The sequence below is a fragment of the Patagioenas fasciata genome, chromosome 3, assembly GCF_037038585.1.
Source record: "Patagioenas fasciata isolate bPatFas1 chromosome 3, bPatFas1.hap1, whole genome shotgun sequence".
In the NCBI taxonomy this organism is placed as follows: Eukaryota; Metazoa; Chordata; class Aves; order Columbiformes; family Columbidae; genus Patagioenas; species Patagioenas fasciata.
This window is the reverse complement of record NC_092522.1, coordinates 119,268,913-119,293,038: the sequence shown is the minus strand read 5'-3', so window position 1 is coordinate 119,293,038 and position 24,126 is coordinate 119,268,913. Positions and strand designations below refer to the sequence as shown.

Below are 24,126 nucleotides of genomic sequence, written 5' to 3'. Positions count from 1 at the left end.
CGTCCCAACAGCTGTGGGCTGGAGGGTCCCAGCTTCCCTAGCAAGGAGGACAGGGCTGTGGGGCTCTGGGCAGGGCAAGAGCCTTCAAAGCAAACAGCGAGCAGTTCTGTGCAGGAGCTCATCTGGATAGTGAGCAGTGGTCTGGGAGGTTTTATCAGGGCCTATCTTTTTTTTCCTTCTTTTTTTTATATTTTTTTTCTTCCATGACCTTGTCTTGTCCTTTATTTGGAGGCTGCCAAAGTGGGGGCATGCGGGGGAGCTGAAGAGTTCTTCACGCTGACTCCTTTTGTGTTGCAGGATGTAAACAGCTGAGGCTGTTGCTGAAATGCAAATGTGTGTTTTTCCACTGATCTGAGCCACTTTTTTTTTTCCCATAAACAAGAATGCTCCATGTTTTAAAGGCTGCTTCCACCTGACATCTTGATGTGGTGTAGTGCAAAGGTGATGCTGAGCTCAGTAATTCCATGATAACACATCACGGAGAGCACAGATGACACACAGTGGGAGGATGTACATCCCCCTTGCCAAGGTGGGGTACAGAGATGGAGTGAAGCAATGGTGCAGCCGGGCAATTCCCAGCCTTTTGGGTGATGCTCCTGCAGCCTGGATTTGGCCAGAGCCCTTTCATGTGCTCGTCTCAGTCACACTCCCCAGTGAGACATTCTCCATCAGATGGAGGTGCCGCTATCCCATTCTTGAGTTCCAATACTCTAAGTACATCCCCTGCCTGATTCAGCACAGGAGATACTGAAACAAAGAGCCAGTTCTCATCACTGGGGCATGAGCTTGCCATAGTTCCTACACCATATACCAAAACATTTCAACATTCACTGGGTCTGGGGGAAAAAGCATCCTGAAGTGTTACAACATTTACCTGAGAGGCCCGTTTCTGGTCCCTGCTCTTAAATGCCCTGTTTTAGGCAGTGAAGCAACTCTTGCCTGCTGGTTTGGACCCAAAGCAGGACCTGGGTGGTAGAAAACCTGTGTGCTGTGTGCTCAGAACACGGAGACATCAGGTGGAAGCAGCAAGCAGGAGCTTTGGAGTCATAAGGAGGAGGCACTTGAGTTCAGTCTTCCCATGAACTTATGGATTCAAGGGCTAAATCCAAGTGTACCTCCCCCAGTGGGAACAGCCTCTCTCACTTCCCTGCAAGCACCACTGCAGAAAGCTCCAACCACCACTAATATTGGCTAATTTCAAACAGATTCAGTGTTTCACATCCAGCAGGCAGAGAAACAACTAATGACAGCCAGAGATGGAGATTTGAGCATCTCCCATTTCCTCCTAGAGATGCGCATTAGAGGATCCCATGTGTCCCCAGCAGTAAATCTGTTGTGGTTTAACCCTAGCTGGCAATTAAGGGCCACGCAGCCACTCACTCATTCCCCCAGTGGGTGGGGGAGAGAATCAAAAGGGTAAAAGTGAGAAAACTTGTGGGTTTGGTATAAAGAAAGTCTAATAAGTAAAGCAAAAGCCATGCACATAAGCAAAGCAAAACAAGGAATTCATTCACTGCTTCCCATGGGCAGGCAAGTGTTGAGCCATCTCCAGGAAAGCTGGGGCCCATCACATGTAAGGGTTATTTGGGAAGACAAAATGCCATAACTCTGAATATCCCGCCCCCTCCCCCCTCTCACTTCTTCTTTCCGCAGCTTTATATACTGAGTACAATGTCATATGGTATGAAATATCCCTTTGGTTAGTTGGGGTCATCTGTCCCAGTTGTGTCCCCTCCAAAGTCCCTCTGCAACCCCAGCCTACTCACTGGTGGGGTGAGAGGCAGAAAAGGCTTTGATTCTGTAAGCTCTGCTCAGCAATAATGAAAACATCCCTGTGTTATCAACACTTCTCAGCACAAATCCAAAACATAACCCCATACCAGCTACTATGAAGAAAATTAACTCTATCCCAGCCAATACGAGCACAACAGATTTTTGTCATCATGGTTGATACATGCAAGTTCTGATGGCATTGCCACCACTGGTTTCTACCCTGAAGAGCCACCGCAGCAGCTCAGATGGTTGTGTCACGGGGTAAAGTACAGCCAGGCTCTCTCAATGAGTTCATCTGACTACAGTCTACCACCTCATCACCTATATCTGAGCTTATCAGGCTTAAACCACCATCTCTCTCCCCACCAGCTCTAACAGGAGCCAGGCTGCAGAGTCCCATGCAGGTATCCGTCCTGCAGATGCCAGGTTTGAGAGCGATGAATACTGTGTGGGCAGAGCACCCAAAACCTCCTGCTCTGTGTCCTCCTCTACCTCCCAGAATGATGTAGGTGGAGAACGACCACTGGAAATCACCTAGAACAAACCTCTGCTCAAAGCAGGACACACACGGGGACACCTCGGTTTTGTGTATCTCCGTGCCGCACACCTCAAGCAGCGTTTAATCATCCTCGCTGTGACTTTGTTTTACCCTGTCCATCCAATCTGAGTTTCCCCTGCTGCAGCCTGGGACTGCTGCTTCCCATCCCATGCAGAGCACGTCCCTGCCAGGAGTGGGGTTGCTTTTGTCCGTGTCAGGAGGGGGTTTACTTTTGCCTGTGTCAGGAGGGGGGTTACTTTTCCCCGCAGAAAAACTCGATTTCCCTTTTCCCCGGTCGCCGACCGTATCCGCGGCCAGGAACGGCCAATGTCCACCGTATCCCCCTTGCATCTGACCCGGGGCAAATCCAACCCCTTCGCGAAGACACGCAGGGATTTGGGGCCAGATAAGGGGCTGGAAGGCAGGAAGAGGAGGAGCACGATTCCTCGAGCAGGGTGTGAGACCCCACTGGGGACAGGCTTTGGGCTGCAACCAAGGAGCAGCCCAAAGATCCCCGGCAAGCTGCGCAGAAAACAGCTCCTTCAAATCTCGCTTGCAAGACTATTGCTCCTCCCCGTGCTCTCCCCAGACCCTTTTCCCCGCTTCAGCAGAGCCCGGCGCACCACGTACCTGGCGTGGGGTGTCCCGGCCACCCTCCGCTCCCGTCCCAGCGGCCGGACGAGCAGGACGGACCCTTCGGGCACCCCCGGCCCCGCGGAGCCGGGCGAGAGGCGGCTGCGCCGGCGGGAGGACGCGGCTCGGGCGGGCAGAGCGGCTGCCGGGCTGTCCCCGAAGGGGAGGGACCAAACTTTGCCTTAGTTTTCAGTTGAGACAATCTTCCTGGGAGAGATCTTCTCCGGGCCTGGAAAACAAGTTTCTGGCATGGAGCCATCCTCCCCACACACACAAAAACACCCCGGAGCACCCGGCGGCTGCGTAGACACCGGGATGTGCCTTTGCAGGGCAGGGACGGGTTTAGATATGGGCTTGTTGGCGTGTGGCTGTGAAATTCTGGCTTTCCTCCGTGCTGCCGAGCGTGGTGGCATGGGGCTGGGTCAAGAACAGGGATCCCTTTGAGAAAATACACCCTGATGGGTCGCAGCATCCCATGGAGGAGCTTCGACCTTAGGGCTGGGCAAGGAGGGGAGACTTTTGGCTCAGTGTCCCTGCATAAAGTCCAAATATTTTCTTCTGGCTGTATGAGAAGCCAAAATCTACTCTAAGTGTACCTGCTTTAGCAGATGGGTTGGACTAGATGATCTCCAGAAGTCCCTTCCAAACCCAACCATGCTGTGATTCTGTAATAACAGACTAAGGAAACTGATCCCACTTTTCAGCGCAACTTTTGGAGTGATTTAAGGTGCATCAAGCGCAGGTCCCTACTGATGCGGTGGTTTTTAAGCAACCCCCACTTTGCACAACCTGATAATGCTGAACTTAGGGAATTAACCCTAAAACCAACACCAATTAGTTTTCTGAGAGGTTGATCCAGGTGAAGAAACAACCATGTAAGTGTCAAGGCTTGCAAAAGGCGCTGGCAGGGAAGCGAGAGAAGGTAAAATTTGGCTTGGCCTAAATTTCTTGTGAAGCTGCACCCATGGACTGTCTCCTTGGAAAGCTGCTGAGCTCCTGGGGTGGGATCATTGGCTTCCCTTCCTTTTCCTTTGCATTGATGTTTATGGGTATGATGTGAAGCTAGCAGAGCACAAAGGTGCTTGAAATTTAAGTTATATTTTTAAGCTTTGAATTTTGTTGGCATTTCCTTGGAAAAGAATAAGAAAGTTGTGTGGAAAGATCCAAGGTTTATTTTCCTGTACTCTTGTCTGTCACTCACTGGATGCATTGGAGTGTAACATTTTCAGGATAGATTTAATGCTGATGAAAGACCTTGAAGGACAACTCTGAGGACCTCTGTTTAATCTAGAGGAACAGGTTCTTCAAGGTTAGTGAGAGGCAATGAGGAGGACAAAGAGGTGCATGAGTGATTAAAGTACCAGAGACATGACAAAGCAAATGATACTTTTGTGGCCCACTGAGGAGCTCCAAAAATTATTATATTTTTCAATATATTCAGGTATATTCTGATATTTCCAGATATGCCAGAGTAAAACTCAGTGGAAGTCACATATGGGTCTTGCTCTTGGATCTGGTCTCCAGAATTCAAATACCTAAATCAGGGGACCTACCGAAGCAGGCTGTGATTCCCTCTCACCTCTGTATCTCACCTTTTTCTTACAAGAAAGTAGGGTGGAGATGGTGGTGTGTGCTTCCAGCCTGCATTTGGGATGTGGTTGAGATGTCTGTGGAGCAGGGAAATGGCCCCATCCACCTCTGGCTCCCAGCATGTAGAATCATAGAGTAGTTTGGGTTGGAAGGGACCTTCAAAACTCATCCAGTGCCACCCCTGCCATGAGCAGGGACATCTTCACCCAGATCAGGTTGCTCAGAGCCCCGTCCAGCCTGGCCTGGGATGTCCCCAGGGATGGGGCATCCACCACCTCTCTGGGCAACCTGGGACAGGGTTTTACAACCCTCATTGTAAAAAATTTCATCCTCATGTCTGGCCTGAACCTCCCTTGTCCTGTCACAATAGGCCTTGCTAAAAAACCTGTCCCGATCTTTCTTATCAGCCCTTTTAAAGTACTGTAGCCCCTGGGATTGCAAATGTTCCGTCACATCAGCCCCTGCAAGCTCCAGTGTTGGTCCTTTCCAACATGCTGAACGTGGTAATCACACTCTTTCCAATCTGCGAAAATTACTCCATGAAGTAAATGCAATGCAAAAGCTGGACCAAATCCTAAAAGTCTTCTGGTTTATGAGTGGGACTGGACTAATCAACTCAAGACCAGCTGTTGATATGGGAATATAAAAATTTTCTCCCCATTGATTTGGCCAGACTGGAGAAAACATTGCAGTGTTTCCATTCTCAGGGTACCGTAGTGATCCTTGCAAGCTGTTTAAATTCCTTGCCAGCAAAGCAGCAAGGAAGTATCCCCTAGCATAGGTATTATTGTTTAAATCCACAGCTCTGCTGAGGCTGGAGATCTGCTTGTGTTTCTTGATAGGGATCTGTTGAATGTGACCAGAAATTCCAAAGCACAGCTATGGAGAGGAGATTTTTAAGCAGCATGGCATAGCTACATTATTTGCACCAAACAAAATCAGAAGATACTTACACAGACATTTCTTCCATTGCAATAAAATGCTGCCAGTAATGGATCTGCGGCACTGGCAAGGGAGGAGCCAGTTTCCATGGCAAGTGAGAACCAACAAACCTGCTGCAAATGTTTGGCCTGAGCCAGCCATTCATTAGCAACATCCTTGAGAAATGCGATGTGGTTTTGTCCTTTATATAAAGGGCTGCACTTTGCTCCAGATTTTTGAGTAATTAAAACATCACCATCAGTCTGTGATCACTGGATAAATTATTTATTTTCTTACTATCATTCTCTTTTTTTCTTTTTTTTTTCTTTGATAAATCCCAGTTTCCCACGTTCTCATTTTTAATCCGGATGCTGCTTGTTCTGTTAAAATTACTCTTGAGAGGAACTGGTAAACCAGTGAACACTCACTAAACGCCATTCTGAAGTGTGTGGCATGACAGAGCTCCACGAGGCCGTGGCCGTGGGGGACTACGACCTGGCGGAGGAGATTCTGAGGTCAGGGCGCTGCGACCCAAATCACAAGGATGTCGACTGGCACGACAGGACCCCGCTGCACTGGGCTGCTGCGAAAGGTAAGGGCACCCTCTGCCCTGTCGCCTCTGCGTTAGCTTAATAAAAAATGATGCTGATTGTAATCACGTCTTGCTATGATGGCAATTAGTGCTGGTGATAGTCACAGCCCATATCTAATCCTTTTGTCCTTAATGAGGAAAAAGAGCAAAATACCAATTTAAATGGGAACTGTGCCTTCAAAATAGTTTATGGGATTAGCATCAAAGTGATTTTTTAGCTTTTCTTTTTTTCCATCATGTGTGAAAATTTACAATGTACATGATATGTACATACAGCATGTCTGCTTGTCCCTCACTTTACTTTCCTAAGAGGTAGCTTCATAGAGTTCAGAGTAGTTATTTCTCACATACAACTGCATGAATGGGCCGAAAGTCAAACCCACTGTATTTATAGCAGGTATTTATCAAACCAAGTAGAACAAAATAATTACAGGGTGTTATACATTGCACTCCCTTTATCCCACCTGAACAGCACAGGACCAGAGTTGTTTGCAGCTCCCATTTGGTCCCTCACCATCAGAACTGTCAAAGTAAAATATCTCTTTTCAACCCAGAAATGAGATGAATGCAACAGTATATAATGTATAGTTGTACACAGTGTAAAATAGGAAACTGGGCCTTTACTCCTCCATGTTAGGGTGTTTGTTACATGTTGGGTGCTCATGTCATGGTATCTGTCTTTGCTCAGAAGCCAGGTGTGTAATTTGCTGGTTTGCACTTGAGACCACGTTTTACTTTTGTCCTGATGGATTATTACTTATTTGGGCAGCAGCAAAGGGAATTGAGCTATTGAAGAAAACAATGATGAGAGACTGGCATGGCCTGGGTGCCATTGGGAATGATCTAGCTCAGTTAAGGCAGTGTGAAACGGGAAAGAAATATTGTTGGTTCTTTTAGCAATTCCACAAGTTAGAAGAATATGAAGGTGAATGAAAATGAGTAATTTCTCCGTCTTCTACCAAACAAACCTTTGTTTTAGTAAAGCTGCCTACAGATTTTCCAGTTTTTTAATGTTTAAATTTTATTTTGCATTGAACTAAAAACCAAAATGAAACAATGGTAGTCAACAGCCAATCTGTCAATAACTAATTGAGATGTACTGTTCAGAAATTAGTAGAAAGCTTTTTGATTATGCTGTTTGTTCTGTTGCAAAATGCTTCTGGAAGCAGTCTAGTTTGGAAAAAAAAATCAGTATTTTCTAACAAGTATCATTTATTGGGTAAATCAAAGGGGCAGGTCATGGGTAGAATCCATCATTACATGACTGAGGGAATGGTGATCAACCGTATGTGACCTTCTGCATCCAGAAGATATAAAGTCTAATGCAGGTGCATCTTTTCTATCTGTTTTCCTGCCCAATCAAGGGCAATCGGAGCTGGTCAAGCTGCTGGTGGACCACGGTGCCCGGCATTGCCTGCGGAGTGATGTGGGCTGGACCCCGGCTCACTTTGCTGCTGAATCAGGGAGACTGGGGGTGCTCCGCACCCTTCATTCCCTGCATGCCGCCATGGACGCGGCCGACCTCTTCGGCGACACTCCCAAGAGGATCGCAGAAATCTATGGGCACCAGGACTGCTCCAGGTTCTTGGAAAGGTGAGTGGCTATGGCCAGTCCCACCATGGTGGCTGATGGGGCTCCAGCGATGAAAATTAAATTGACTTGCTATAGCAAGGACCAGAACAAATATGAGTGTGCTACTTATATTTTCACCTAAAGCCTATTAAAGCCATCAGGCACAAGAAGTATTAATAAATAAGCAAACACTCAGGTTTGCCGGTGATTTGAGAATAAGGCACTTTCTTCTATTTCTTTATACAGCTTTCAGTTACTGGCCTGCTCAGTTTCTGTATCAGAAAAGCTAAATATAGTCTGTCCTAGAAAGGGAGAGGTCTACAGGCCTGTTCCCCTTGATTAATCATTTATAATAATTGTTTACCTATTCAATGCTGTTATTTTTGCACTAATCTCGCCAATAAATCCTGCTTATCAAGTCCTACCACGTCAGTAGCATGTGCCGTGCACTTGGCTGCGCACCAGAGCCGTGATGGTGAGGTGGCAGCAAGGGTGGGGGAGTTGCCGGGATGATGCCAACGTGATGCCTGTGGAGGCGTCTGGGAGAATGATTGACAGGATGATTGACATCCTTGTTTGTGCCACCTAGGCAGCTGCCTAGGGCGACTTGTAGCTGGTGGAGGGTTTTCTGAGGTCAATGACTAATTTAAGGTGGAAAACGTCTCTTTCAGAGCCATGTGCTGACCTGACTCACCCCATGGCTGCATGGCTCAGCCAGGAGCATGGCTGAGAGAAGTTAATAACTGGGAAGATGGTTTGAATGCCTATGCCTTGGACATTTTATAGAACTATAGAATCATTTTTGTGGAAGAGACCCTCAAGATTATCAAGTCCAACCATAACCTAACTCTAGCACTAAACCATGTCCCTAAGAGCCTCATCTACATGTCTTTTAAACCCCTCCAGGGATGGTGACTCCACCACTGCCCTGCCCAGCCTGTTCCAATGCCTGACAACCTTCTCCATGAAGAAGTGTTTCCTGATATCCAATCTAAACCTCCCCTGGTGGAGTTTGAGGGCATTTCCTCTTGTCCTAGCACTTGCTACTTGGGAGAAGAGTCCAACCCCCCTCCATGCTACAACCTCCTTTCAGGTAGTTGTAGACAGTGATAAGGTCTCCCCTCAGCCTCCTTTTCTCCAGGCTGAACCCCCCAGTTCCCTCAGCCATTCCCCATCACACTTGTGCTCCAGACCCCTCACCATCTTCGTTGCCCTTCTCTGAACTTACTCCAGCACCTCAAGGTCTTTCCAAAGGCACCTGAAGCCTGTATGATCACCTCACAGCCATGACACTCCCTATTGGCAGCCAAGAGTTTATCATCAGGGCTCAGGAACCCTTTTTTTAAACCCAACCACTATGATTTATAACCACAGTGGACACCTTCACCCTCCTGCAACAGTTTCAGTTCCTCATGTCGGTAAACTTGGCGGCAGCTAGGAGGAATCACGGGCATTTGTGGCATGATCACAATTACCTTCTGCTCCTTCAGGTGCGCAGAAGGTCCCAGAGGTGATGTCCATGGCCAGGCCGTGCTCCATGGCTCTGGGGGGAGCTGGGCAGAACTGTCCTGTGCTGCAGACAGAAAGTGAAGCGTGTGTCTGTACACTGATGCTCTGCAGTAGGTCTGCCCGCTGCTCACGGTGTCTGTGGTGTCGGTATGCAAATACGAGGGATATTTTGTTACCGAGCATCACCGTCAGTTTTGGATATTTGCCTGTCATGCAAAAAAGAAAGAAAAGGCAATTTTGAAAATAACAGTCTGTGCCAAATGCAGGGCTGACATGCGTATCCAAACAGGGCTGTTAGCATCCAAATCCTTCCTAAATCCCAATTCAGCCTCTTTGAGGCCCCGCATTTTCCTTGCACACTGTGTGTCTGACCCCACATGTTGCCATCTGCATGAAGATACTCCTGTCTGCCTGGGCCGAGCCACTGCTCTGTGTTGAGAACTGTTTGCATCAACATGGAAATATTACATGTATTAACATGTAAATATTATTAACATGTAAATATTAGGAATATTGTGCTACAGAATATCCATACCAGTCACCAAGGTTTGCATGGACATGCAAAGGACAGGAAACAGCCTTCAAAACACAGCTGTTTCTGAGTAACAAACACATAATTTGCATTAGAATTATTATTATTTGGGATTTTTTTGCACAAGATGGACTTTTCCCTGGATGCTGTGAGAGCCGCTGAGGATGGTGGTGAGTGGCATGGAGACCTGTGGTCCATCCCTGCCACCAGCCTCTCTGCAAAGTGCCGAGCGTTGAAACTGCACAAAAGGCTCCTGCTATGTATTAAAAAGTGTACAGAAAGGTTTCTTGCCCTTGGTAGCAGTAGAATAGAATAGAATAGAATAGAATAGAATAGAATAGAATAGAATAGAATAGAATAGAATAGAATAGAATAGAATAGTTCAGTTGGAAGGGACCTGCAACAATCATCTAGTCCAACTGCCTGACCACTTCAGGGCTGACGAAAAGTTAAAACACATTATTAAGGACGTTTTCAAAATGCCTCTTAAACACCAGTAGACATCGGGCATCAACCGTCTCTCTCAAACATGTTTGTGCATGTGTATGTATGTATGTATGTATGTGTGTATACATAGATATATATAGTTTGCCCATGCTATGCAGCACACCTGTGTGAAGCCGCTGACTTTACTCTGTGCTCTCAGCCAGGACAGCATTGCTCTGATGTGACCAAGCCGCTGTATTGCAGAAAAAGGGACTTTTCCCGATATTCAATGGTGGTTTTGACAGAGCTCCATAAATATCGAGTAGCTACAAAATCAGACAGTAGGAGGGAAAGGTCCCATCCAACCCAAATCATTCCATAATTCTATGTTTTATGACTTGGAGCGAAGGATTGATGTACTCATCCTTTTGAAGTACCCCAGTGCCTACAAAAGGCAGAAAGTAGCTATCTATATTTTAGTCTAAGGTTACTTTTTTTCCAAAATAATTACTGTGTCTGTGCCAGGCACATGTAAAGATTGTAAAGAGAAAGTTAACAGTAATTAATAGGAAAAACATTTTAGAGCTGTGATTAACAAAACCACAACTGAGATGATTTTTAAAAAATAATGAAAAAAACCAACTGCTGCTCAGAGGAGCATATTCATTTTGGTCTTGATGACAGTGATTTTTAATTTGCTTTGTCTGTTCACAGCGAGAAGTGTAATGAAAACCATTGACATTTCAAGGCTCTAAGGAAAATTATAGTGAATTATGTTTATTTTCAGGTTACCATCTTGTACAGTGTCCTTCACTGAAGATCTGAGTCTGATTTTGTTTAATAGAAAGAATATGAATATCACAAAGCAAATGACGACTTTGTTAAATCACAGATGCCAAGAGCAAACTCGCTGCTGACTTGGAGATCCCAAGGTCTGAATGAATGGTGGTTCAGTGTCTGACATCCAACAGGTTTCACACATTTGAAATCATAGAGACAACTTGAAAACCCCATCTAAAAACCCCAGCAATCAGAGGAGAGTTGTGAATGATTTGCATATGGGGATATTGGGCTGGGGAAAATGGTATTTTCTACATAATGGTTTCCCATGCAAAATTTGAACCTTATTTCTACGACATTGTTTAACTCAAGCTATAAAAAACAGAAGTGATGATGAATTGTCAACTTTAGTTCTGGATTTGAATGCAAAATTTAGCAAAATTTCAGGGTTGAATTGGATTAGGATTAGATAATTTCTGATTTTAAAAGGTTGTCTATAAAGAATAACGATGTAAAAATCCTCCCAAGTTGCAACAAGCTGCAGATCTGATGTTTTGGCATTAGAAATTTCTAGTACTTATGAATAAACAGTACAAAAAATGAATGAAAGTAGAAATGTTGCAGTTGCAGTGAGTTATTATACCATGTACAATTGCATTAAATGCGCTTAAGTCTATTTAATGGCACACAAATTCACAATATCAGTCTTTGAAAGCTTTTTATGGTTAAAATTATGATTCCAGTGGTGAAAGTCCGATCTCACTGGAGATACTTACTGAAGGTTTCCCACTTCAGCCCAACTCTCAGTGAGTACCTGGTCATTTGGAGCGATGAATGCTGTTGGATTTGGGTTGAGCCTCAGTGTTTTCTTATGTACTGCCATCAACAGTGGTTTGATGATATAAATAAATGATCCCTTGATCCTATAGATGGGTCACTCAAGAATGATGGTGGGATTGTGCATCTGAAGGTGCCCTCTTGCTTTCTTCCCCAGAGCAGAGGTGGAGAGCCAGAACTATCGCAGGACAGCTGCAATGAAAGGAATCCCCTTAGACCAGAGAGATGAAGACTGGGAACTCAAGAAAGAAGAATTTAAGAGCAGAAACCCACCGTGTTCTCAGAAGAACTACACATTCTCCGCTCCAAAGAAAAATAAACAAAATAAGGGGAAGCAGTAGTGTCCCTTGCCTATTTGGTGCCCCTGACAACTCACAATTCGTAGAAAAGACACTGACAAACCTCAAATGCATCCGCAGGGTGAAATATGAATGAACAGGAGAAGCAGATGGCCACAAGAATGCATTTTTGTGATGTACTGTCAATACTGTCATTAATAGGGAACTAGTAGAAGTGCTTCTGTCTGTCAGTTTGTCTACATGGTGTTTCAAAAAGATTGACCAGTTTCAAAAATATAGTGGTTTCAAATTGGGTCCATCTTTTTGAAAAGCACTGTATATGTATCGGGTCCTGCTGAAGGTGTTTAAGTATAGTAACATTTAAAGTCACTGAAATGTACAGATTTACAGAAAGGACAGCAATTACCCATATTGTCTGAGAAGGAATTGGTTTTGCTCCTAATTCATTCATGAAAGCATCTGGGACTGTGGTTCTGCTAACTCTGGTGATGTCTGTGGCTTTTACTTGGTTGCTTCTTGTCCTGAGCCAACCAGGAGGCTCTACAGGGGCTTGTAGTCTTTGGTGTTGCCTCTCTTTTTTGGGAGTGGGGTGTAGTTGTGTCGTCTGGCTGAAGGGGACATTGATGTTGACCTCTGCTGGACACATGCAACTAACAGTCTATTTATCATTCCTGGCTCAGCAGAAGGGAAGATATTCTCCATCATTACTGCTTTCAGACACCTGTGGCTGCCAAGACAGAGCACTGCCTTATTCTTAGCAGTCCCCCCAGCGATTTTTATGTCTATGCTCATAGGAATGCTGTGGAACCTGTCCTGAGCTACCCCTCTGCTCATCAACACTCTCCATGGAAAGAGCATTTTTAACTGTTTCACTTCTCAATCATAAAAAAAATTGAATTTGACCCAAAGTGAATTTCCATTCCATGCCAGCGCTAGGCAGCTGTTTGTATTGACTTCTGACATCTTTTACGTGTCTGCTTCCCCTCCCCTGCTGTGTCTGCCTCCCTTTCCCTCTGCATCTCCTCCACTACCCAAACCTGGTCCTTCTGCAGTGCCTTGGTTACAGGGGTCCTTCACACCCACCCAGTCAGGCATTTCAATCACAACAAACAACTCCCTGATCCATCGCCCCCTTCTAGATTTCCAGGAACGAATTAAACTGTCTACAGAGAAGTGCCTAATGCAGCATGAGATGCTCTCAAGTACCCAGGCTGACCCTGCAGGTCTCCAGAAGATCCTGTGCTGCAGCTCCCAGCCCCATGCAGATGGCTCAGATATCCTAGGACATCTCAGAGGACTTGAGATGCCTATGTTTGGACAAACAAGTCAAGGTCCAGCTTTGTCTTTTGCTATTTTGCACTTTTAAGCCATATCAAATGTCAACTCCATTCACAGTTGGCCTAGCTGTTGAATTAGTGACAGTGCAAGCAGAGACACAGAATCCTAGAATCATTTTGGTTGGAAAAAACCATCAAGTTCATCAAATCCAACCATTAACCTACCACTATCACTAAACCATGTCCCTAGGAACCTCATCTATGCATTTTTTAAACACCTTCAGGGATGGTGACTCAATCACTTCCTCAGGCAGCCTGTCCCAATGCCTGACAACCCTTTCTGTGAAGAATTTTTCCCTAATATCCATTTTAAACCTCCGGAGACCCTCCAGAACCTGCATGTTGAGTTAGTCTTCTCAGAGCAGTGGGTCTGTAGTCAGGGACTCTCCCCTTGGGTTGAGAAGCTGCCAAGGGAAACTCCTTAAGGTAAAGTCCCCTCACCTCTTTGATGAGTAATTATATTTTCTGGACTGTCCTTGAGCACTCTCACCCTGTTGGTGAGTGATTATAACACCTGGGTTACCCTAGAGAGTCTTCTTTTGTGAGTGAGCTAGTGCATGCTTTGAATCATCATTCCAAAGCTTTGGGAATTCCCTGTGCCCTGTGTGTGTTGTCTATGTAGTAGACAACTAATTAGCTCCCAACCAGTATCTTGAATCTGTAGTTGTAATATTGTTGGAGTAATGAGTGATTTCAGTAGACCTTATTTCTGTTTTGGTTTTCTGTTGAGCTATTTTAGTTAGAATAAATTTTGCTTTGAGTTTGTTGTCTGTCTGGTTTGGTTTTGGTGTGCATCTGTGACAAACCATAGAATCATAGAATAGTTTGGGTTGGAAGGAACCTTCAAAGCTCATCTGGTCCAATCCCCCTGTTATGGGCAAGGGCATCTTCACCCAGATCAGGTTGCTCAGAGCCCCGTCCAGCCTGGCCTGGGATGTCTCCAGGGATGGGGCATCCACCACCTCTCTGGGCAACATGGGCCAGGGTTTCACCACCCTCACTGTAAAAAAATTATTTCTCATGTCTAGTCTGAATCTGCCCTTTTAGTTTAAAACCATCACCCCTTGTCCTGTTGCAGCAGGCCCTGCAAAAAAGTCTGTCCCCATCTTTCTTATAAGTCCCTTTTAAGTACTGAGAGACCACAATATGTTCTCCCTGGAGCCTTCTCCAGGTTGAACAACCCCAGCTCTCTCAGCCTGTCCTCCCAGCCTCAGATCATTTCTGTGGCTCCTCTGGCCCCTCTCCAACAGGTCCATGTGTGTCCTGTGCTGAGGGCTCCAGAGCTGGACACAGAACTGCAGGTGGGGTCTCACCAGAGCGGAGCAGAGGGGCAGAATCACCTCCCTCCACCTGCTGGACACGCTGCTTGTGATGCAGCCCAAGGTACATCTGCAAGATATTGGTTTTGCTTGCTGAGTCTTGTGGTATGTGAGCTTTTGAGGTATGATGTTGCATGGGATGTAGAGAGTAAGATGGATTTTCCATGGTCTTTGTGTAAAAGTGATTGAGGCTGTCATGCTAATGGATCAACTGCACTGAGCAGCAGCAGAGAAAGAAGGGAGGTGTGCCGGTCCCTGTCCTTTAAAGGCCTTTCAGCTGTGGATATGCGTCCAGATGAGATATTTAAGATCTGCATCCCTTGGGAAATGTGGGTGGTGGAGGGTGTCTTGTACTGTAGAACTGAGACTTGGTGGAGTTGGTCATTTGGTCTGAATTGCAGCTAAAGGCAAACAGCTAAAGGCAATGTGCTCCGAGTGTCTCATTTTGGTCAAATCACTCTAACCCTTTCTTTTTAGCAGAAAAATATGAATGTAGTATTTTTACTTTACTACTGCAGGAAAATCCAGAAGAGTGAAAGCTACTGGTTTGAAAACACTTTCTTACTTTCTTATTAACCTCTTCCCCTTTCTATTTTTGTGGAGATAGAGAGGAAGAGGGAAGGGAGTGCTCTTTTGCCCACAGAAAAGGCAACTTAAAGTCTTACAAACAAAGCTTTTTCACCTTCACTTCAGCTTTTCAAATTACTGTCCCAGGGCTACTCATTCTCTGAGCAGAAACTCTTCCTCTGGGTTGATTTCTAATAGAGAATACATAGAAATCAGTGAGTCCTTCACACTGTTGTCCTAGAAGGTGGCAACATCTCCTTTATCAGGACAAAAGAAAGTCTGAGAAGCCTTCTGCTAGCAGAAATACGTTGAAGGTTGCTCTTGAAAATGCAGCAGAGAGAGAAAGCTCAACAGCTTCTTATAGAATGAATCAATGTCCAGAAGGGCTGATGCTACACCTGAGATGAATCCCTGGAGAGCATTTGGGATATATCTGAATTCTGCAGAGCTTCAGGAGGCCTCTGAGGTTTGGGCTCCACACCTGGCAAATCTACTCCTTCTGGGTGAGTGTTTTAAAACAAAAGCAGAAACAAAACCAGCCGAGATGCTTCAAAAACGCACACTTGACACTTGGCATGAGGCAAGATGTCCCTCTGGGGCTCAGCTGGTGAAAGAAATGAATGATTCAGGTTCCACTCTGTTCATGTTGAAACTATCTCATGTTTAGATACTCTGCTGTGGTGGGTTGACCTTGGCCAGTTGCCCAGATCCCCACCCAGCTCTTGCTCCTCAGCAGGACAGGGGCAGAAAATAAGATGGAGAAGCTTATGAGTTGAGAAAAAGACAGGGACATCACTGGCCAATGATCAGCACAGGCAAAATAGACTTGATTTTGGGAAAACCAATTTAATTTATTGTCAATTGAAAATATAGTAGAATGGTTAGGAACAAAGACAAAACCAAGACACCTCCACCCCCACTTCTTCCCAGGCTCAACTTCACTCCTTCACTCCCAACTCCTCTACATCCGTCCCCAAGCATGTCAGGGGAATGGGGAATGGATCTTACGATCAGTCCATAATGCGTTGTCCCTGCTGCTCCTTGTTCCTTATGTTCATCCTCTGCTTCAGTGTGGGATCTCTCACACAGGAGAAGATCCCTCAGGATAATCCTGCTCTAGTGTGGGGTCTCCGTGAGCTTCAGTCCTTCAGGTCATGTCTACCAGCTCCAACATGGTGTCCTCCATGGCTGCAGTGTGGATATCTCCTCCACCATGGTCCTGAAGAGCTGTCAGGGGAACAACCTACATCACCGTGGTCCTCTCCGTGGGCTGTGAGGACTCCCTGCTGTGGCACCTCCTTCACTTTCTTCTCTGACTGTGTTTGTTGCAGGACTGTTTCTCACAATTTTCCTCACTCCTCACTGCTGGGCAGGGTTTTTGGCCTTTTCTTAAATATATTTTCCCATATCAGACACCAGCATCACTGATGTGCTGAGCTGTGTCCTGCAGTGGGTCCGCTGGAGACACCTGGAACTGGGTTTCCCCAGCACGGGGCAGCCTTGACCTTGCCTCACAGATCCCTCTGGACCCCCAGCTGCCCAGCACCCTGCATGAACACCCCACAGATTTGCCCGTGGGTCACTGTGAGATGAAAGCATTACTTTATTCCACACCACACTTTGCACAAAAAACAGATTTCTCCATGTTTTACTGAGCCAGAGTCCATTGGTAAAAGCAGATCTATTAAAAAGCAAAAGCAGACCAGAAGAGCAGTTGCACAGAGCAGGGAAAATCACATTCTTGCACAAGTTATGGCAGAGAGAGGTCATGTAAGGCTGGCGTGGGAGGTGGACTCTCCACCTCCGCCCATTTCTGCATTGCTGTTTATAAACCAGTAACAGCTCTGGTGAACAATAGCGATAAACATATTCACACGTAAGTTATAAATCAAGACGAGATAGTGGATATAAGTCATAATATTACAAAGTACACATCCAGAGTAGAAATAAATGTAAAACAAAATAGATATAAACATGCTGTTTAGTTAAGTAGTTTCAATCAGCAAATAACAAAGCATTTTTAGAAGGTTTGCAGAATTCTTATTCCCCTTTTGCAGCCAGCCCATGTATGAGGTCTAGAATAACTTTGTGATTGACAATAATTTAACTCAAAGAATTATCTAAATCAAGTGATAATAATAATACTTATTTAATTCAAATTCAAAGCATTTTAATAAAGTTTTCCTAATTTAGATGGTGAAGTTAGAACATTTGTGTCATCTATACTGGCTGGAGAGTTGCATTAGACAAGAAACTACTCATTTTTTATAATAAAATATCAGTATTTTTAACCTGCTCCAGCTTTTATTACAGTTCCTATCTCTTGCAAACCTTGCACCTCACACAGGGCAGAGCCCTTAGCAGTGTCTTTTCCAGGTTGGGATTGCTGAAAATCAGAATAAGGGAATGAACAGCTGGATAGGCATACTGAACTACTGAAAGGAGAAACATCAGAGGATTTGCCTCCTTTGTGGCATAAGCCAGTGCCAAGACCAAACATGTAAAGTTAATGGTATAAATGAAGAAGAAGGACAGAATATATTTAATGGCTTTGATATGGACATCCACGCTGTGGTTCTTCATTGAGTTTGTCTGCATCCTGAGTTTGTGTCTCCAGAGAGAAAAGAGGAGGAGAAAGGCAGAAAAAATTACTGCCATGAATGCAACGGCAAATCCCAAGCCGGCGGCTAAAAATATAGGGAAAAAATGTTCATCTGCTCTGATACTCAGTTTCCATAAATTTCCTAGGGAGGTGAAATTGAAGTTGCCAAACTGCGCTTCCTGAGAAACGTCGTAGATAAGGATGCCGATGACCAGGGATAAAAGCACTGAAACCAACAGAAACCATGGCACCATCCTGTCAATTTTTGCCTTCAGGTAGTTGAAGAAGGTGTGTCTGAAATTTGCAATTTTTATACAATAAAAAACACAAAGACAGGCAGAAACCCATAAGTTGGTAAAATTTAAAAAGCTTTGACTAGCTGTCAATATTCGGGGTATGGGTCGAACCTGATAGCACAAGGGATAAATTGCTTGAAGAAAGGAAGATACCCATGTGACGCACAAATACAAAACCCTGCAGCATCCCAGAAACAGCAAGATCTTCTCATTGGAGTTCAGGCTTTTCTTCTTGACCCAAGCCATACAAAGTACAGAAATGATGAAACCATTTATCCACGTGCCAGCGAATGCCTGAAGTGTGATGACGACTATAGTCACGTTGTCATACGAAGTGACATCAAATTTATTTTGAGAATAACAAGCTGCCATCCTCCAAGATGGGTAGAGCTGCTGTGCCCGAAAAGCAGGTTGTTGCACCAATGCTTGGCGCAGGTTGGCTGCTGCTGTTTCCTGGGTGTCACACGTGGGAACAGGAGCTTTATAGAGCTGCTGGCGGTGGGGATTTTGGTGCTGCTCCTATTCAGAGCAGGGCAGGTGCAGGGATGTAAATGTGCCGGGTATTCCCTTACCTGGTATCAGTGTCAGTCTTCAATATTTGAATCTCAATTCAGAAGAGTTCCGTTGGGTGACATAAACAAAGTAGATATTTTTCTGCTGTGAACAATGTTGCTATTTAGTGATGGTCCCATGTTTGGTCGTTGTCAGGATTCATGATCCGGGTTCTTCTGTCCCATTGTCACCTACAGTGTTCTCACAGAGGTGTTCGCTCAGCAAAGGACAGTCAGGGGAGCCGCTGTCCTCTTTCACTGCAAGGTCAGAGGAAGCAGAAACTAAATTCACAGATCACCCATCAGTCGACACTTCCCAGCCTGCCTGTCAGAAGAGCAGCAGAATGAAGGGTTGCAGAGAAATTGCCAAATCAACCTTCTGAAAACAACTTGCAGGGGTAGAAAATCCACTAATGGTCAACTGGCATGAACCACCCTTGACTCCTGGACTCAAGGGCATAGATCAAATAAAAGCTCCCTACTGAATATCTCCTTGTGGCAGTTGTACATCCCCCTGAAATCCGGAGCCTTCAATGGGGCAGTTGATGGCTCCTTAGCATGTTTTGTGCCCCACTGTGCCTGTCCCCATGTACACACCTCGAGTGGTACCAAGGTGCTGACACTCACATCCAGCCCTGACCTGGGGCATGGTGACTTCACCTCATCCCAGCTGATGGGGCAGGAGGGGTGGTACTCAGTCGATGGACAGGGTCCTCAACAAAGGAGGTGCCCAGAGAAGCTGAGAAGCTTCTGGACCATGTTGTAATGCCCACAGCCAGATCTAACCAGGCTATAAAATGGGGTCCCTGTTGAAAACCCCTTTTGAGTGGTCTTCTCGGAGCAGCCGGTCTGTGAACTGGAGCCCTCTCCTTAGACTGGGACACTATCTAAGAAGTCTTCCTGGGCCTGAGTGCCCTCACTTCCTCCTGTGGTGAGTGGTTATTTACTGGATATATCCTTGAATGAGTCCTTGCCTAACCCAGGCAAGTGCGGGCCCTCACCTAACCCAGGTGAGTGATTATTTCTGCTGGGTTCCCTGGATTGGTACCTCTGTTTTTTTTTCTTGTGTCTGTGTGCACATCGTGGATCCTCATTATTCTTATGCTGTTGTACCCCAATAATGTCAACTGATATCTGAACCTGTATTTTATGTCAGAGAGCTAAATAATTGTATAAACCCTGTTTCCAGTCAGTTTATTGGCTACATTTTTCTGGCTAAAACTGACTTTGAGTTGTCTCTGTGACATTCCTGTTTCCTACCTCCACAGACACATTGGGACAGTCCTTGCCCTGAAGGATGAGGGTGCAGTGTGATGCTGGGTGGGTGAGCAAAGCAGAGTCAAAGGCAGCAGCAGCGGTGTGAAGATGAAAGGAGGTGCAGGAAGTTTGTGGGAGCAAGAGAACTGCAGGAACGGGCAAAGCCCCTTCATGTGACTGCCAGGAGGAGAAACTTCTTGAGTAGTCGGAGGTCAGGCTCAGCGCTGCTCTTCTCTGCTCACCAAGGGCCTTTCTCCTGCCCTGCTTCACCCTGGACCAAGTGAGTTGTGTTCAGAGGGAAAGACCTGGGTGGGATTCCCATGCAAAACACTGAGAGCACATGGCTTTGCAGGCGTGTGAGCGGGACCAGACCAGGACCCATTGCTGTGCTCCTGCTCTGAGAGACAAAGTCTTCAACATCTCCTGAGGAAACCCAAATTAACACATTTTGCTGGAACCTGGTGGATGACATTCTGTTGATTAAAACACAACACTATTTTTAAATTAAAGATGATGCTTTACCCACAGAATCAGATGAAAGCATGTATATGTTTGTATCTAACAAGATGTTTCCAGGCATACAAAAAACCCTCAAGCAAATAATCTCTTAAAGTGATTGATCCAGGTTGCGGATCATAAGCCTCTTCTTTTGAAGAGGTTGTTACTTCCATACTGAGCAGCTTTCGTGGTCCTGTGTCAGAATGGGGCTGGGGTGGTTTGTAAAGCAGAAGAAATGAACAAGACTATGTCTGAAGAAGTCACAGAAATTTTAAATAGTTCTACAACTCATGACTGCTACAGCGGTTAATATACAAAGCATACTTATAAAATGGGGAAGCAGATTGGTTATCGAGTTGGTTTATGGCTATATCTAATAAGATTAAAATCTGCTCTTCCTTTCAAAGTTCAACTGTTTTGATGGCTTATGCTTATCAGTATTTCTGAAGGCTTTTCACCCACAGGACAATATATCTACACTGGCAGGTCACCAGTTGATCTTCTGAAATGGATCCCTGGATGACCTGTTGTTTCACAGCACCGTTTACCTGCTCCTCTGCCTTTATGGTATTCCCACCTGCTTCTCCATTTTCTGGCTTGACATCAGGGTGAGATTTTACTCTGTTTGTCTGTGATTTTGAAACTGTACTCTCTGTGTTTCAGATCCAAAACTCTGATGAAGACAGTGGTAAGGATGCAATATTTTTATGTTAGTGGAAGCCTACCAATCATCAAATGGGGAATCCTATCAACTCATGTCATTTCGTCACTAACTCAGGTGTATTATTTCTTTTTCTAGTTAATGACATTGATGGAGGACAACTTAGAAAGAACATTCCAGAAATAAACTCAGGTAAGTTAGGATAGTAAATAAACAGAGTGTTGCATTATTACAGAGATGTGAGCTAGCTTTTGGGGACCACAAGTCTGGCAGATGTGATGGCACTGAAAGCTCCCTCCTATGTGAAAAAATCCTAAATGTATTATGGATACTGCAGGGCAATTAAAAATGTGTGGGTGAACCTCGGCTACTTCTGGAGAGAAGGGAGAAGACCTCTGCTTTGAGTCTGGTAGCAGTAAGAGAAGATGGAAAAGCAGGAACAGGGTACAGGGCAGAGGACAGAAAAGTCCATAAAATGTTGGTGTTGCAAAGGGAAGATGGAAAGGCCAGGAAATTTCCAAGAGGATAATTTTATAGGAAGCCCAAGGTCTTAATCTTCAATTTGGAAACACACTAACTGTTCCCAGGGAAGGCTCAGCAAACCCTGGACTGAACTTGCATCCTTCCCCACCACACTCTTCTGCAATACAGGTCCCGGAGAAACTTTGGCAGTGGCTCTAATTCAACTGCTGCTTTATTGATGTGCATTTATGTAAAGTGAGTTGGTTGGTTTCACATGATTGATGACCAAGATAGGAAGCTTAAGCACCTTCACTTTTGCCCCAGCATTTTAGAATGCTGGTTTGAGAGAGTTTTCATTTACTGACATTGCCTATTACCTGCTTTATGCTCTGGTGTGAGTTTCCTCTGGTTTTGCTGACAGAACTGAAAATCTCCTCTCCTCTCCTCTCCTCTCCTCTCCTCTCCTCTCCTCTCCTCTCCTCTCCTCTCCTCTCCTCTCCTCTCCTCTCCTCTCCTCTCCTCTCCTCTCCTCTCCTCTCCTCTCCTCTCCTCTCCTCTCCTCTCCTCTCCTCTCCTCTCCTCTCCTCTCCTCTCCTCTCCTCTCCTCTCCTCTCCTCTCCTCTCCTCTCCTCTCCTCTCCTCTCCTCTCCTCTCCTCTCCTCTCCTCTCCTCTCCTCTCCTCTCCTCTCCTCCTCTCCTCTCCTCCTCTCCTCTCCTCCTCTCCTCCTCTCCTCCTCTCCTCCTCTCCTCCTCTCCTCCTCTCCTCCTCTCCTCTCCTCTCCTCTCCTCTCCTCTCCTCTCCTCTCCTCTCCTCTCCTCTCCTCTCCTCTCCTCTCCTCTCCTCTCCTCTCCTCTCCTCTCCTCTCCTCTCCTCTCCTCTCCTCTCCTCTCCTCTCCTCTCCTCTCCTCTCCTCTCCTCTCCTCTCCTCTCCTCTCCTCCTCTCCTCTCCTCCTCTCCTCTCCTCCTCTCCTCCTCTCCTCCTCTCCTCCTCTCCTCCTCTCCTCCTCTCCTCCTCTCCTCTCCTCTCCTCTCCTCTCCTCTCCTCTCCTCTCCTCTCCTCTCCTCTCCTCTCCTCTCCTCTCCTCTCCTCTCCTCTCCTCTCCTCTCCTCTCCTCTCCTCTCCTCTCCTCTCCTCTCCTCTCCTCTCCTCTCCTCTCCTCTCCTCTCCTCTCCTCCTCTCCTCCTCTCCTCCTCTCCTCCTCTCCTCCTCTCCTCCTCTCCTCCTCTCCTCCTCTCCTCTCCTCTCCTCTCCTCCCCTATTTGTATGTGAGGAGAATATAAACTATTTCTATAACAAAAGCTCTGAAAATGAACTGTCTATGTTGGGATTGTGCTTGTACTAGGGTATTAAATGAAAACATTACATCAACAGGACCACAGAGTGGCTGAGGTTTGGGCTTGGCTCTCTGTGGGGAATCTGGCACCTCAAAAAATAAGGGTATAAAATTAATCTCACTTGCTGTGTTTTTAAAGCATGGAATATGTGAATCAGTTGCTTAAAACACAAGTGTTTGTTGGCAGTTCAAATCCATCACCTCCAGCACCACTCTAGAAGGGGAAAGAGTCTCCCAAACTTTATATCTACCAGGCAATGTGGATATTTTGTATACCCTTGTGCATCTCAAGTGGCACCAGACACCCATGTTTAGTCACCTGGATGGAGACACAACTATAATGGGAGCAGAGGCACATATCACATAAATTTAATTGCTTTAATCTGAGTTTAATTCAGGCTGAACCTTTTCCCTCTCCAGAATCATTGTCTCTCTCCTTTGATCACACAGGGAATCCCAGATGATTAGCCTAGGTTAGCTAACTAGTTGGGCCACTAGATACTGGGCAAATCTATTCTGCCTATAGATCAACTGCAATGTTCCAAAGTCCACAGTTGTTTCAGGATACAAACCTGGGCAGGTGTTATGAAATTGTGATGGAAATCTTAATTGTTATGCAAATTGTTATGGAAATCTTAATTTCTATGGATATCTGAGCAGTTGCTGTTTAAAGAGAGATGGATTGGTTGGTGAGGCTGCCTGGTAGATTGTGTGGTCTTTGAAAAACAGACATTGTCGTTCTTGAAATGTTACTTTACTCTGAATGGGTTTTTATCTCATTTCAGAAACAAGAAGGAAGTTTTTTGCAGGTGATATTATCTTACTGGTATGTGCTGCAGATCTAAACCAACATCAGCAAGAGTGTAGATTTGGCTTAAAATGTTAACAAAAGCATACTGATCTCATTAACAGCTGGAGAAGAATGCTCTGAGAAACAACTCCTACAGATGACAATTTCCCATCTCCTATATCCTACCCGACAGATCGGGTAATAAAACTTTTTATTACGGTAGCGGTCTGTTATCTGCATTAAATAATACTCTGTTTTTCTCCATCTCTCCAGGCTGCTTCTGTGTCATTTGCTATTGAATTATTCTCCATTAATGCCCTTGTTATTGCTGGCCAGACAAAACAGCGGAATTCTGTCCTGGCAGATGTTGTTTTTGATGTAACAGCCCCAGAGAGCAGCCGGATGCTGATGAGCAGCCAATTTAATTGGTATCTGTGTATCTGGCTGAG

General features: G+C 45.5%; 2 protein-coding genes across 2 annotated transcripts; one reads left to right on the top strand and one right to left on the bottom strand.

The window, feature by feature from the left end:
- The first annotated feature begins 5,614 nt into the window (after positions 1-5,614).
- ANKRD66 (ankyrin repeat domain 66) lies at positions 5,615-14,105 on the top strand. The gene is made up of 3 exons (XM_065834961.2): positions 5,615-6,047; positions 7,412-7,640; positions 11,861-14,105. Exons 1-3 carry the CDS (start codon positions 5,909-5,911, stop codon positions 12,042-12,044), a joined length of 552 nt encoding a protein of 183 aa, XP_065691033.1. The 5' UTR covers positions 5,615-5,908; the 3' UTR covers positions 12,045-14,105.
- A 3,436-nt stretch (positions 14,106-17,541) lies between these two features.
- Positions 17,542-18,504, bottom strand: LOC136100195 (taste receptor type 2 member 9-like). The gene has a single exon (XM_065835067.2). It carries the CDS (start codon positions 18,493-18,495, stop codon positions 17,542-17,544), a length of 954 nt encoding a protein of 317 aa, XP_065691139.1. The 5' UTR covers positions 18,496-18,504.
- Between the last annotated feature and the right edge of the window lie 5,622 nt (positions 18,505-24,126).